The following is a 12,042-nucleotide window of genomic DNA, read 5'->3' as shown; positions in this document are numbered from 1 at the left end:
GATGAAAGTGCATCGTAAAAACTCATAAAATGCTTATGGTCATCTGTATAAGAGAGAAAAAAAAAATAAAAAGCTGTTTAATCAAAGCAAATACATGAGATCAAAAGCAATGCCAGCGTGGCTCACTGCATAACTGCATCACTGCTGCATAAGTACAGATATACCATATAAATAGTAGTCAAATATTTACCAGTATCAATAAGTGCTCACGTTCTAATATATAAATACATCTTACAGTATTCATAATTACATATTAACTTCCTCTATTTTTGTGCAATAGCAAATCCCATGCATTTTTACCAAGATAAAAACCACAACATTAAGAAAAATGCAACATAAGAAACATTTCTTTAAGATTGTTTCACATAAAATCAAGCTGCATCCGTCCGCCAGAGCAGAACTGACGGAACAAAGAAAGAAAAAGCTTCTTTTTTTTTCTCCTTTGAGCGAACTCACTATCACGCGCCTCACTCGAGAGTACCTTGACATTTTTTCCTTATTCAACAATAACCTTCTGATAACAAAAATGATGAAAAGCAAAATAAAGGCACAGACCCTTGCCGCTTGATTAGAAGCACCAAACTGCACAAGAAGCGTCTACTTAAAATTTGGTCAGACTGTTTCATAATACACATACTTTTCCCCTTATAAATAGTCTTTATTTACTGCACTACTGCATCACACCTTGATATGATTACATTAAACAACAGTCTATTTTTCAAATTACACATACAGTAAAATACACTGTTTGTATGCATCTAAGAAGGAGTATATGTTAAGGACATTTGTACAGAATCCATAAATATAATTTATGTGCAATTGTACGCAAACTACTATGTCAGACAAAGGCATATTAGCATAATATCTTTCCATATTGCACCTGCACCCAATAATGATTCTCCACCTTGCAAGACATCCCGCTGCTCATCCAATCATTTCAAAGAGTCTCCGGAGAGACGAGCACATCAGACAGGGTGGGCTTCTTCTTCACTGTGAAGGTTTGATCTCCACTCAGACTTAAAAGGAGCTGTCTGAAGCCATGTGCAAGACCAGAGGAAGTGTTATTATATTGCCTCTAATGGGATAAAGATGAGGTTATGTGCCTAAAGGGCTGAGGACCACAAGGTTGGAGCAGAGGGCATCTGTTCCTGGAGCAAAATCAAGGAGACAGAAAAAGGGGGTTTCAATGAGGGTCCTCCGTGGTGATCTTCAATGAGGCGATGGCTTTCAAGCAGGTCTGGACGCTCTCCTCCTGTCTGCTGTCCCTGACGCCGGGTTCGAGGCTTTTCTCCTGAGCGGACAGCTGGCTCTGGCCTCTGATGTCCTCTCCTCCCGTCTCCAGCCCGTGGACAGATCCCTCCCTGCTGCTGCAACGCTGGCCCTCGCTGCTCTGGGGGCTTGGCGCCGAGGAGGGGGTGACATCAGTGCTGGAGGAAGGCGGGGAGTGCAACATCTGGAGCCCTCCGACAGGAACGACGGGGAGCAAACTGTGGGCCTGCTGCTGGGAGTGAAGAGGGAGGTGGCTGAGGATGTTCTGGTGATGAGAACTGGCAGCACCAGGCAGACTGGAAGCCAAGCTGCTTCTTTGATCCTGAAACGACATATTGGCAGCGTTAGCAGCAGTTTCAACACTGCCAGGATAAGTTCTCATGTGAAAATATATTACAGTTAGCAAAAATGCAGAAATGTGAGGAATACAGCATTATTTAGTAAAAAACTTTAACCAGCACTTGGAGAACAGATATCTCCACAGCACGGCTGCACAATCCACTTAACAATATGTTTGTAGTATTTCCCACGATAACAACAGTATCAGGATACAGCGACGCTGCAATAATCAATTGCAATGCATCACAATATCTAACTAAAGAAGAAATAACCCTAAAAGAGCAATGTGCAGGAATTATGTATTTATTCACCCCATGAAACTGGTGTCAGTTTCACAAAATTTGACATGAACTGATGAAACGATGTATAAAAAAGGGTCATTTATTTCAATATAATATAAAATAGCCATAAACTGGTGAAAGGTTACCTGCCAGAAAGCAGAACACTTAAAAAGTTTAAAGGAAGGATACAACTATGCCTCACAGAAGTTTACACCACAAGGAGTTATGAAGAAATGACGGCGCCAGTGTATCAATAACTATTGCATAAGGAAGGGGTACGGTATGTTGTCCTATCGATATGTTTTCCCACACCGAGAACCAACAATGAGTTAGTTACCTCACAACTTTGTTCCCACTAAAGACTCAACTCTCAAAGAAATACAACATTTTTTAAGAAGAGGCTAAATAACTTCCTGAAGCACATGAGAAATGTAGTTTAAAGCAAAAGTTACAGATACAGATACATAAGCCGAATCCGCCCTTGTTGTATTACCAGATGTTTCTTTTAGATTTGTTATTGTAATAAATAAAAATGTTGAGAATGTTTTATTCTGGATCCACATCAAAATACATGGTGACAGATGAATAAGATACCTTTTTTCAGTCAGCAGTTCATGAGAAAATAGTAAAAATGTTTCAAACTAATTTATCTTGATGTGTTCAAAAACCCTTTAAAATTCAGAATCTGTTCCAAAACTCCAATTCACTTGTTCCTTTGCCAATGGTCTAACTTTCCACCAAATATCACACAAATCTGTTAGCAAGTCTTTGTTTCACTTTGCCAGTTACTAAATCCCAGTTTGGCAGAGGTACAGTTGAACCTGGTGACCACTTCATGATACATACCATTTCCATTTCAAAGGCTGCTTGTTGTTGAGCCATCTCCATCTCCATCTTCGCCTGGTGTCTGGTTTTATCACCGCTGCCTTTGTGTTGGTGAGAGCCTCTGCGTGGTGAGACTGCCCTCAGCACGACCCTCTGCCGGCCTCTGACCGAAGACTCCCGCTTCCCAGCCAGCTCCGTTCCGGGAGACATGGGTCGTTCAATTGAGGCCGGGGAGAGGTGCTGAATGGGTGTGAAGCTGGGCGAGCCGGGCCTCAGCGGGGAGGTATCCCATCTGGGAGAGGACCGACCTCGAGGGGAGAGTTCTCGCCTTGGGGATGGGTAACGCAAGCGTGACGGGGAGGGCTCCCTGATAGGGGACTCCCAGCCAGGAGAGAGCAGACAAGAAGAATAGGGGTCAAACAGGAAGCTGGCCTGGTCTGGAGACAACATAGTCAAAGAGTCTTCATCCACGGACTTCTCTCGTTGGTCTGTTGCAAGGACGGGACGGTGATCCGAGCCCGTCCGCCTGACAGAGGACTGCGGGCGGACATCGGTGTCGGGCAGAGAGGTGAGGGAATAGCCGTGGATGGCGGCGGTGGCTGTGACTGACAGAGAAGTAATCCCAACCGGCTGAGGACTCGTGCTTCTTGAACGTAACTTTGGAGTGGAGTCGCCCTCGTATTCGTCGTCCTCCTCATCGTCTTCGTCGATTTCGTCAACGTCTTCGTCCATGCCGTCAGAATCCTCTGCGTCCGAGAACTGGTGTTTGGTCGGGACCACCACCTCTGTCTTGGACTCTTGTTGGGTGTCATCTACTTTAATAAAAACAAACGCATCAGTTTAGTTGGATTTATTCTGCTTTAAGTTCAAGAATATTATATATATCAGCATCTTACCATGTTCCTGTATCTCCGCCTCATCCATCGACACTGACACTCCCAGTTCAAGACATTTCTTCATGTGTGCCTTCGACTTCATATGTTTAGTCAGGTTTCCTGCAAAAGAAGCATATAAGTCACCGTTTTTATGCTTCTGCGCCTGTGATAGTCGTAAGCATTATGTTTACAGGTTGTCCGTCTGCCCCTCCATCCCGTTCTTGTGAAATCAAGAACACCTTGAGGGAATTTCTTCACATTTGTTCACTTGGACTCAAGGATTAACTGATTAGATATTGGTGGTCAGAGGTCAAGGTAGCTGTGACCTCCCAAAACACATCTACTCAACAATTCACATGATAGTTAACTTCACTGTGACATCATGATATTCTGCAAAAAACTATCCTGGCTATTTTTCATCGCCATAGATCAGGATCAGCAGCTTTACGGCAGGTGCGCAGGAGCGTACGCCCGCTAGTAAATCTAGTTTCAATGCATAAACAGATTTTCCTAACCCAAATTTTATATCCCCACACCCGGTGTTTTTTCTTACTACAAGAGGAAACTGAGAAACAAAGAAAGTGAAGAGAACAATGAGGAGACAAAGCTGCTGATATTGCACCATAGTACCTCTAAATAGCAGCAAAAACTACAGAGCGTTTGCTTGTGCTGCAAATGGTATTTTTAAAATCTGACACACAAACAGATTAGAGTAAAGACTGATGAGAAAGTTGCATTTGTTTTAAATCTAAACTGTGAATAGTGAGTCTCATGTATCATCTATGAGGTCAGTATTCGTTCTTGTGTGAGTTTGAGGAAATGCTCACCTTTAGTCTTAAAAGCGAAGTTGCAGACTCTGCAGATGTACGGTCTCACGTCCGTATGGGTCCTGATGTGTTTCTTCAGCATGCTCGGCTTCTTACAGCGAATACCGCACTCCTCACAGATGTATTTCCCCCGTCCTCGACCTCTGACATACACGTAGTCTTCATTGGACTTGTACCTGAAGGACAGACACATTATTCCAATGAGAGCATTCATAAAACAGTAAAAAGAGCACATGCAGATGGATAGTGACTGCGCTAACATCCCTAATATAGCTGCTGTACTTGCTGTCAGCAGAAATGACAAGTGTTATGATAACTAATATCTTCACTGACCCTCCCTCGAATATCTTAATACGCGTTGGCACTGCTTGGGTTGTGGGGGCCTCCCTCTCTTTCCACTCCTCCTTGGCCGTTTTCACTCTGCAGCTGACGTCTTTCACCTTCTTGCCGTAGGTGATGTCCAACTCTTTGGGCTCCGGTTTCCTCTGCAGCTGAATTAGATGATCAAACATTTTGTTAACATCCATTTAAGTGGACACCTTATCGACAATGTAATGCGATGCCTCCAGTATTGTGTGTCACACGTGGCGTTACACAGCATGTTTTGCAAACATGGATTACTGCTGCTGCTGCTGCTGCTGAGGAAAAACTAAGGACAGATAACTCTTAGGAATGAATTAAGTTTTTTATGTGTACATTTTACCAGCCCTCCATTGCCAAGGTACATGATAGTCACTTGAATTTAACTTTGGTGTCTGGTATTTCCACTGCCAACACAGCAAGTGACGAATCAAAGCTTAGAAAATCACAGCTAGAAGCAGGAAAAAAATATATCCAGATACTTGCCAATAGTTGCTGTCGCTCCTGCCAAAAGATTTGAAGTGTGTAGTTTGCCATTTTCTGGTCGGTGAGGTCATTTTAACTTTCTACATTTCAAACTGTTATCTCTTAGTGACATACGCAGAGTATTTAATAGTGTGTATTTACTTAATAACTGTAGTTTCTTTATGTGTAATGGTGATATTAGCAAGACCAGTTCAATATGTCATAAATGACAAAATGTTCTTATGAGTGTTCAAACTTAAGGTTAAGCCAAAATTGATAATTCGTAGTCATTATCTACTTAACCCCATGCAGATGGAAAGTTTAAGTCCACAAAACATTCCTGGAGCTTCACAGCAAAACAGCCCTGCAGCATTCTGCTAAACAACTGAAGTAACTGGGGTCTTGTGAAAAAGTGAACAAGCAAAAACAAAGTAATCCAAGTTTCCAGAAGCCCCGAGATCCCGAATTGTTGATGAAGATGTTATTTACACCCTTTATAAGCCAAATCTTTCACTGTAGCTGCGAAGCTAAAAGCATTGACACACACCCTGTTTAAAGTGGGCGCACAAGCTTGGCCGTACGTCAAGGGTGTAAATAACGTCTTTTAAAATAAATATGGGACCTTTGGCCTTCCACAGACTTGTATTACACCGGACGAGCTCTATGGAGCCTGTTTATGTTTGTTTACTGTCCCCAAACATATCCCTGCTTCAGTAGATAAGGATAATTCTGCAACGCTGTTTTGCTGTGAAGCTCCAGAGGATGTTTCTGGACTCAAGGGGGTGAGAAGATCATGACTGAATTTTCATTTTTTGGTGAACTGATCCTTTAGGAACATGCAGTGATCATTTCCTCACCTGTTCCATGGTCTGCCTCCACAGGATGAGGGATGAAACCAGTTTCCCGGTGCCAGGCTGACACATGGCAGCCACGGTGTACATAACCTTGTCTCCCCTCTGTTTGGACCGCAGCAGAGCCAGAGCAGCGCTGGTACTCAGTTCGAGAGGGTTCGGGTTGTGGGAACTCACACACCAGGTGGCGTACACGGAGAAGAAAGGGGCGTTGCTGTGCGAGCAGCTCGGCTTGGTGTAGTTGAGATAACACCAGCTCACACCTGTCGTCGTGCGAAGACTTGGAAACTGAGATAACACTTTTGAATGCTCAGCGTCTGAGATCAGGATGTCTTGACTGGTAACCAGCTGTGCCACCATATCCATCTGCACTCGTTTCTCCGTGCCAACTTCTTTCACTTCGCTGGCTGATATCATGGAGTAGGGAGGAGAGCCGGTTTCCAGGGAGCTGCTTTCCATAGCTGACTCAAATCCGTGGTCGGTGGCCTCGGATACTTTTTGCTGAAGTGTGATAAATTTACTCCTACGTGAGTCATCCTGAGCATGAGGTGTGGATGCACCCTGCATCTCTGACCCGTGCCCCTTCTCTTCACTCAAATTACTTTTTCCCAGCTCCACAGCACTCAGCTCCTCTACAATCTGCCCAAACATTCTCTCTTCTTTCACACGTTTTTGCTGCTTGACCTCCATGAAAAGGTCCAGGCTGCTGGCAGGGGATAGCATCCGTTTGTTAGTGCCACCACTGGAGGCGTTAGTGGTCGAGATGGTTCTGGAGGTCAGAGAGAGAGGGATGCCTGTCTTGAGCTTAGCTGACGACAAATCAAGGGCTTCAACACTGATGGTCTGCATCGAAGGTGGCCTGGTATAAGCTAATACATTATGAGAATCAACATTTCCAGACAAACGTGAAGTTTGATTCTGAGAGGTGGATGAACTGGAGCTAATACTGTCATACTGATTGTCGAAAATCTGCGATACTGAGGTGTACGTGATACTGCCATAGGACGGCACGTGAGTCTGTATTCTTACAGGAACTAACAGGCTCGGGTGTGACAGCTGGGGAAATGTATTCCCGGTGGAGAATATTGGCAAAGTCTGCGGCAGAGCAGCAACTGCTGTGAATGGAGGGGAGGTGCTGCTGAGGTACTGCGGAAACACTTGTGATGGGACTTGTGTTACCTCAGCGTCCATATTCAATGACTCCTGTCGCACCAAGTTCCCCCTCCTTCTCTCCCTCACAGCCGAGTGGCCTGCGCTGATGTCCACGTGTCTAACTTTGGATGTGGGAGAAAGACTGCCATAGTCAAATGATATGCTGCGTACCTCTGGGAACTCCTTGCGCAAGTTACACGGCGCCTGCTCTGAGGAGGAGCGTCTCATTTCATGTTGTTGACGCTGGTTGAGCACAGAGAGGGAGTGCCCACTGCCTGGCACAGCTAAGAGCTCAAGCGGTTTGCCAAATTCATCCTGCCTGGCTGGAGAGACTGACTTCAAGCTCTCCTCTCTGTCAAAAGAGAAGGTGGAGCTGTAAGATAAGTTGCTGTCTTGGCTCGGGCTGCGGGAGAGGCTGGTGCAGGCAGACTCAAAACTAGATTCACCAGAGGAGTGCTCGATATCAGCTAAGCGTAGCCTTTTCTTCTTTGGAGGGAGCTTTTCTGGAGGGAATTGTGCTAAAGTTTCACTCCTCTGAGGCCACTGAAACTCCTCCACGTGCTTCTCTGGCTCCTTCACCTGCACCTCTGGAGCTTTTTCCGGACTGTCAGGCTCTACTGTCACCCTAATTTCTGGGACTTGTATGTTGGGCTGCCGCACAAGTTTGGGGCCCATTTGAAATGATTGCCTCAGCCTACTATCAATCCTTTCCATCTCATATGAATCACTTGCTTCCATAGCTTGAAATGAAGAAATGCTTTCCTGTCTCTGCCCGTGATACTTGTATGAATCTGACTGTTCGGAGTGAGGCCTGTTTAATGAGTTTGTGTGCTGGATAACAGAAATTACATTCCCCAGAGTTTTTCGACCAGACATTTCAAGGCTCACTGATATGTCCATGTCACACCTGTCCATCTGTGCTAGCACACTTGAAGAGTGTCCTTTTCCCAATGCCATAATTCCGGCTGCAGCTTGTTTTGCGTCATAATCCTTACTCGAATCAAACATTTCCTCACACTGTTCGTGATGGATCTCATATTGACCTTGCAAATCCTCCTCTTCCCTCTTCTCTTTCCGACGCTTCCGTGTTGCCAGCTCCATTGCATGTCTCTGATGGCTCATATTAGACGCCATAGAGGGGTAATTTTCCATTTCCAATCCTGAGGGTGATGTGCCACTCTCGCTCATCTTTCCATGGCTGTCAGTGTCTGCATGGCCGTCATGTGCCGAGAGTTCGAAAGCAGCTTGCCGCCTGAGCCTCCTCATGCCCCCGGTGCTTGTTCTCTCATCGAATGAGTGGCTGCCTCTGAGGGCTTGAGGCATAGTCAGACACACTGCTGAGGACGTTGGCATAGAGTTGCTTCTGATCAGAGGCCCCATATCAGCATCTAACATGGGTTCTTTTACCTCCTCCCTCATGAATGACTTTGTGTTTATTCTGATTGACTCCACAGTGTCTTTTTCTTGGGTGAACACGCGAGAGACACCTTTCTCTGAGCGCCTCCCAGTATACTCACTCGAGTCTGTGCTGCAGGCCACAAAGGCAGCTGTCTGTTTTGGACTTGGCCTGTAACACTTCCCGAACATAATTTCTTGATAGGACTTGGCGTTAGTGTTCGGAGGACCAGTCTGGTGCTCGGTGCTCTCGGACCGCGAGAAGTAGCCTGAGTCCGTGCTGCCCTTGCTCGACTGACTCGGGAGGGACAGATTGTGGTCAGAGTCGCTGCTTCTTTTTTCAGACAGCCGAAGTGCAAGCCTCTGTTTGATCGTGCAAGATTGGATTGCACGGCTAGCCTCGGCAGCAGCAGGAGGTGCATTGATTTCTTGGGGCTGGGATGAACCATCCTGAGCTGACATCGATGTGGCTCCCTTTTTCTGAGCAATGAGATTTAGTACTTTTACAGCAGTGTTATCTGATCCCTCCACTGGAGAGTCCAGCAGCAGCAGCGGGTCGTTAAGAGTGTCCTCGTCCGTGTCCGTGCTTTGCTCAGCATCAGAGAATAACTCTCCTTCCCCTTCAAAAGACCCCTGGTCTGTGTTGGCATTGTAAGAACCAAGTTCTGAGAGTGGCACTGTTCCAGCTTTGACAGAGTGAGCATGAGACTTTCTGTGTTTGTATAAATTACTCTTGGTTTTGAAGGAGAATCCGCAGGGGACACACGGGTAGGGCCGTTCCCCGGTGTGTGAGCGAATGTGTTTCTTAAGCACGCTCGGTTTGGCACATGCCCTTCCACAATAATCACAAACATACTTGCCAGGCTTTTGTGGTTTCTGTTCCACCTTACACACAGTCTCTGACAGCTGATCCATCCCTGAATGGGAGCACTGTTGTTGGACTTCAGGTGAACTGGTGGACTTCCTGTGAGATGCAGGTCCTGGGGACTGTGCAGAAACTAAGTGACCTACAGCTTTCTGTCTGCCAGTAGGAAACTGTTTTGTGGGCTGTACTGAATGTGAAGACACCTCATAGTCTTGATGGCTTGTGGACTGGATTTGGGAGTGCTGTTCTTCTAATTGCAGTGATTTCCCTGAGTCAGACATTTCTTTGAAACCACCCGTGTCTCTGCTCTGACTGTCTTGCAGTTGTTGGTGCCACCCCTTTCCTTCCAATTCGACCGACGGACTCCTTTTAGTCTGTGCTGCCTCTGAGGTGCATTTTTTCTGGGCAACATTTCTGTCCTGGCCCTCAGTGGAGCTTTTCACCCCTGCAGTAGTTTCAAGTGACTCCATGAATCCAATGTCACTCTCTTTGGGATCGATTTTCAAGGACACTATCTGTTATGTAACTGTAGTGATATTAACATACGTGTGAATTGATTGCAGGGAAGGGTCACCTGAAAGAAATCATACAGAATGGACAATTAGGACAACATTTATGCACAAGAGGATCATCAAGACAAAAAAAATGTGAAAAAGTTAATAGATTTCATTTTTAAATCTGACTCATTGAGAGTGGGAGAGCTTTTCAAGTGTTTCCTAGAAGTCTTCCTAATAAAATCGGTGTATAAAATTCATAATGAGCTCCATCGCAGCAGGAATGGAAAAAATATTTTCTCTTTACCAGCCTCTAAAAAACACCCAAAGGTACCTCATGTCAAGCCTGGCAGATGCCCCAAAATTTGCTGAAGCCGTGTGAACGTGTGAGATGTGTGTAGGTATTTAAGGCACATGCTTTTTTTTACTGTAGCATGTGTGTCGTGAAGGGTTGTAGATGTTTACTGTGTGTTGGGAGCTAATCGTTCATCACAGTGAGGACTGTCACTTTAATTTGAATGCACACATATATGCACAAATACGTGTATATGAGTTCACGGGGAACCACGAGGCGGGGAACTTTTATTAATACTGTTAAAACTGTTGGCTTGACTGTGAAATATCCTTAATCAGTGATGGGATGTAAGAGGTATTTACATTTTTTGCTACTTGATACTTCCTCTCACTACATTTTGGAGGAAAATATTGTACTTTTCACTCTCTACATTTATTCAATAACTTTAGTTACTAGTGAATTTGCAGATTGCATCCTACATCACAGCCAAAGTTTTTTTTATGAATCTTGAGACATGAGAGAAGATTGTAGGAGTACAAATCCCACTTGGGCTTCGCCTTAACAGGAACAGGAACAATGAACATTGTGTCTATAGTCTGAGTTGTATTAGACAGTTATATTAACTAACCTCAAACTAAGTGACATTAAAGAGAACAAAGTAAATAAATAAATCAAAAATGATGAATCTAAATAGAAGAAAAAACAACAAAACAATTAAAACGAGTTGTGCATTTTTAAGTTAATTTATTTTATTAGCATCAAATAAAAACACAACATAATCGGTCAATGTGTGTAATTTTCTTGTACTTTAATTTAATTGTAGACTTTAATGTGATCCGTATAGCTGACTTTCTAATATTTTAACACGATATCAACGCTGTCCACAATATACCACCCAGCGACTTCCCTCGTTATATATCCCAGATTTAACATTTCACTATTAATTTCACTTTCACCGCATCTGTCAACATTGTAGCCCATCACAAGAAACATATAAATGTCAGTGGATACTAATACTTAGAGCCCTGCAGAAGATAATGTCAGGGACAACAAAGTGTCTCTGAAGTATGGTGTGTGTGTTGATGCATGCCAGCACACACAGGTGTCAGATGATGGGTGATGAAGTGTGATGAGTCTACCTGCAGCGAACAACAACACAATCTCCTGCTCAACTCACATCGTAACATCTTGAAGTTCCCTGTCTTCATGTGGGATTCAACCCCCTGTAGCCTCTCTGTGTCACTAGTGTCACAGTCTCCACACTGAGCTGCAGGGGGAACCACATACCGTCCCGCACATACACGTGCCGGACTCATCATCATCATCATCATCATCATGGTTAAAGTGAATTGCTTGGGGCCATGGGGACATGTCTCTGAGGGCACGTCATTTCCATCTTCTCAGTATCAAATGCTGTGTCCTCCCTAACGAGGTTATGTAAGATTATCTGGTTCAAACCCTCTGAGTTCCCCTTAATTAGGACATCCTCCGACTCTCTTCCTCTCACTCCCTCTCTTCCTTTGTTAGCACACCACACACTCCTCAGGCATAAACCAGAGGATACGAAGCCAAGGTGACTCGAGATGCCAGGAGATGCTTGAAAGCAGCTGTGCGGATGATAATCTCCCATTTGTGTGTGTGTGTGTTTTCTTGAAAATGCTCACTGAACGCTCCTTCCTAGAGGAAAAATAATGAAGGCATACGAAGGGCTGCCTCGGACCGGAATGATCCATGATTCAGAGGGGAGGT

At 44.7% G+C, this 12,042-nt stretch overlaps 1 protein-coding gene across 1 annotated transcript; it reads right to left on the bottom strand.

The window, feature by feature from the left end:
• Positions 1 to 812: 812 nt before the first annotated feature.
• Positions 813 to 9,974, bottom strand: hivep2b (HIVEP zinc finger 2b). The gene is made up of 6 exons (XM_073484017.1): positions 6,099 to 9,974; positions 4,750 to 4,907; positions 4,417 to 4,592; positions 3,611 to 3,709; positions 2,736 to 3,529; positions 813 to 1,591 (listed from the first exon to the last, which is right to left on the bottom strand). The coding sequence occupies exons 1-6, from the start codon at positions 9,972 to 9,974 to the stop codon at positions 1,184 to 1,186; spliced, it is 5,511 nt and encodes a 1,836-aa protein (XP_073340118.1). The 3' UTR covers positions 813 to 1,183.
• Positions 9,975 to 12,042: the final 2,068 nt, after the last annotated feature.

This window comes from Pagrus major, chromosome 16 (assembly GCF_040436345.1).
Source record: "Pagrus major chromosome 16, Pma_NU_1.0".
Lineage (NCBI taxonomy): Eukaryota > Metazoa > Chordata > Actinopteri > Spariformes > Sparidae > Pagrus > Pagrus major.
This window is presented reverse-complemented; position numbering and strand designations above follow the sequence as displayed.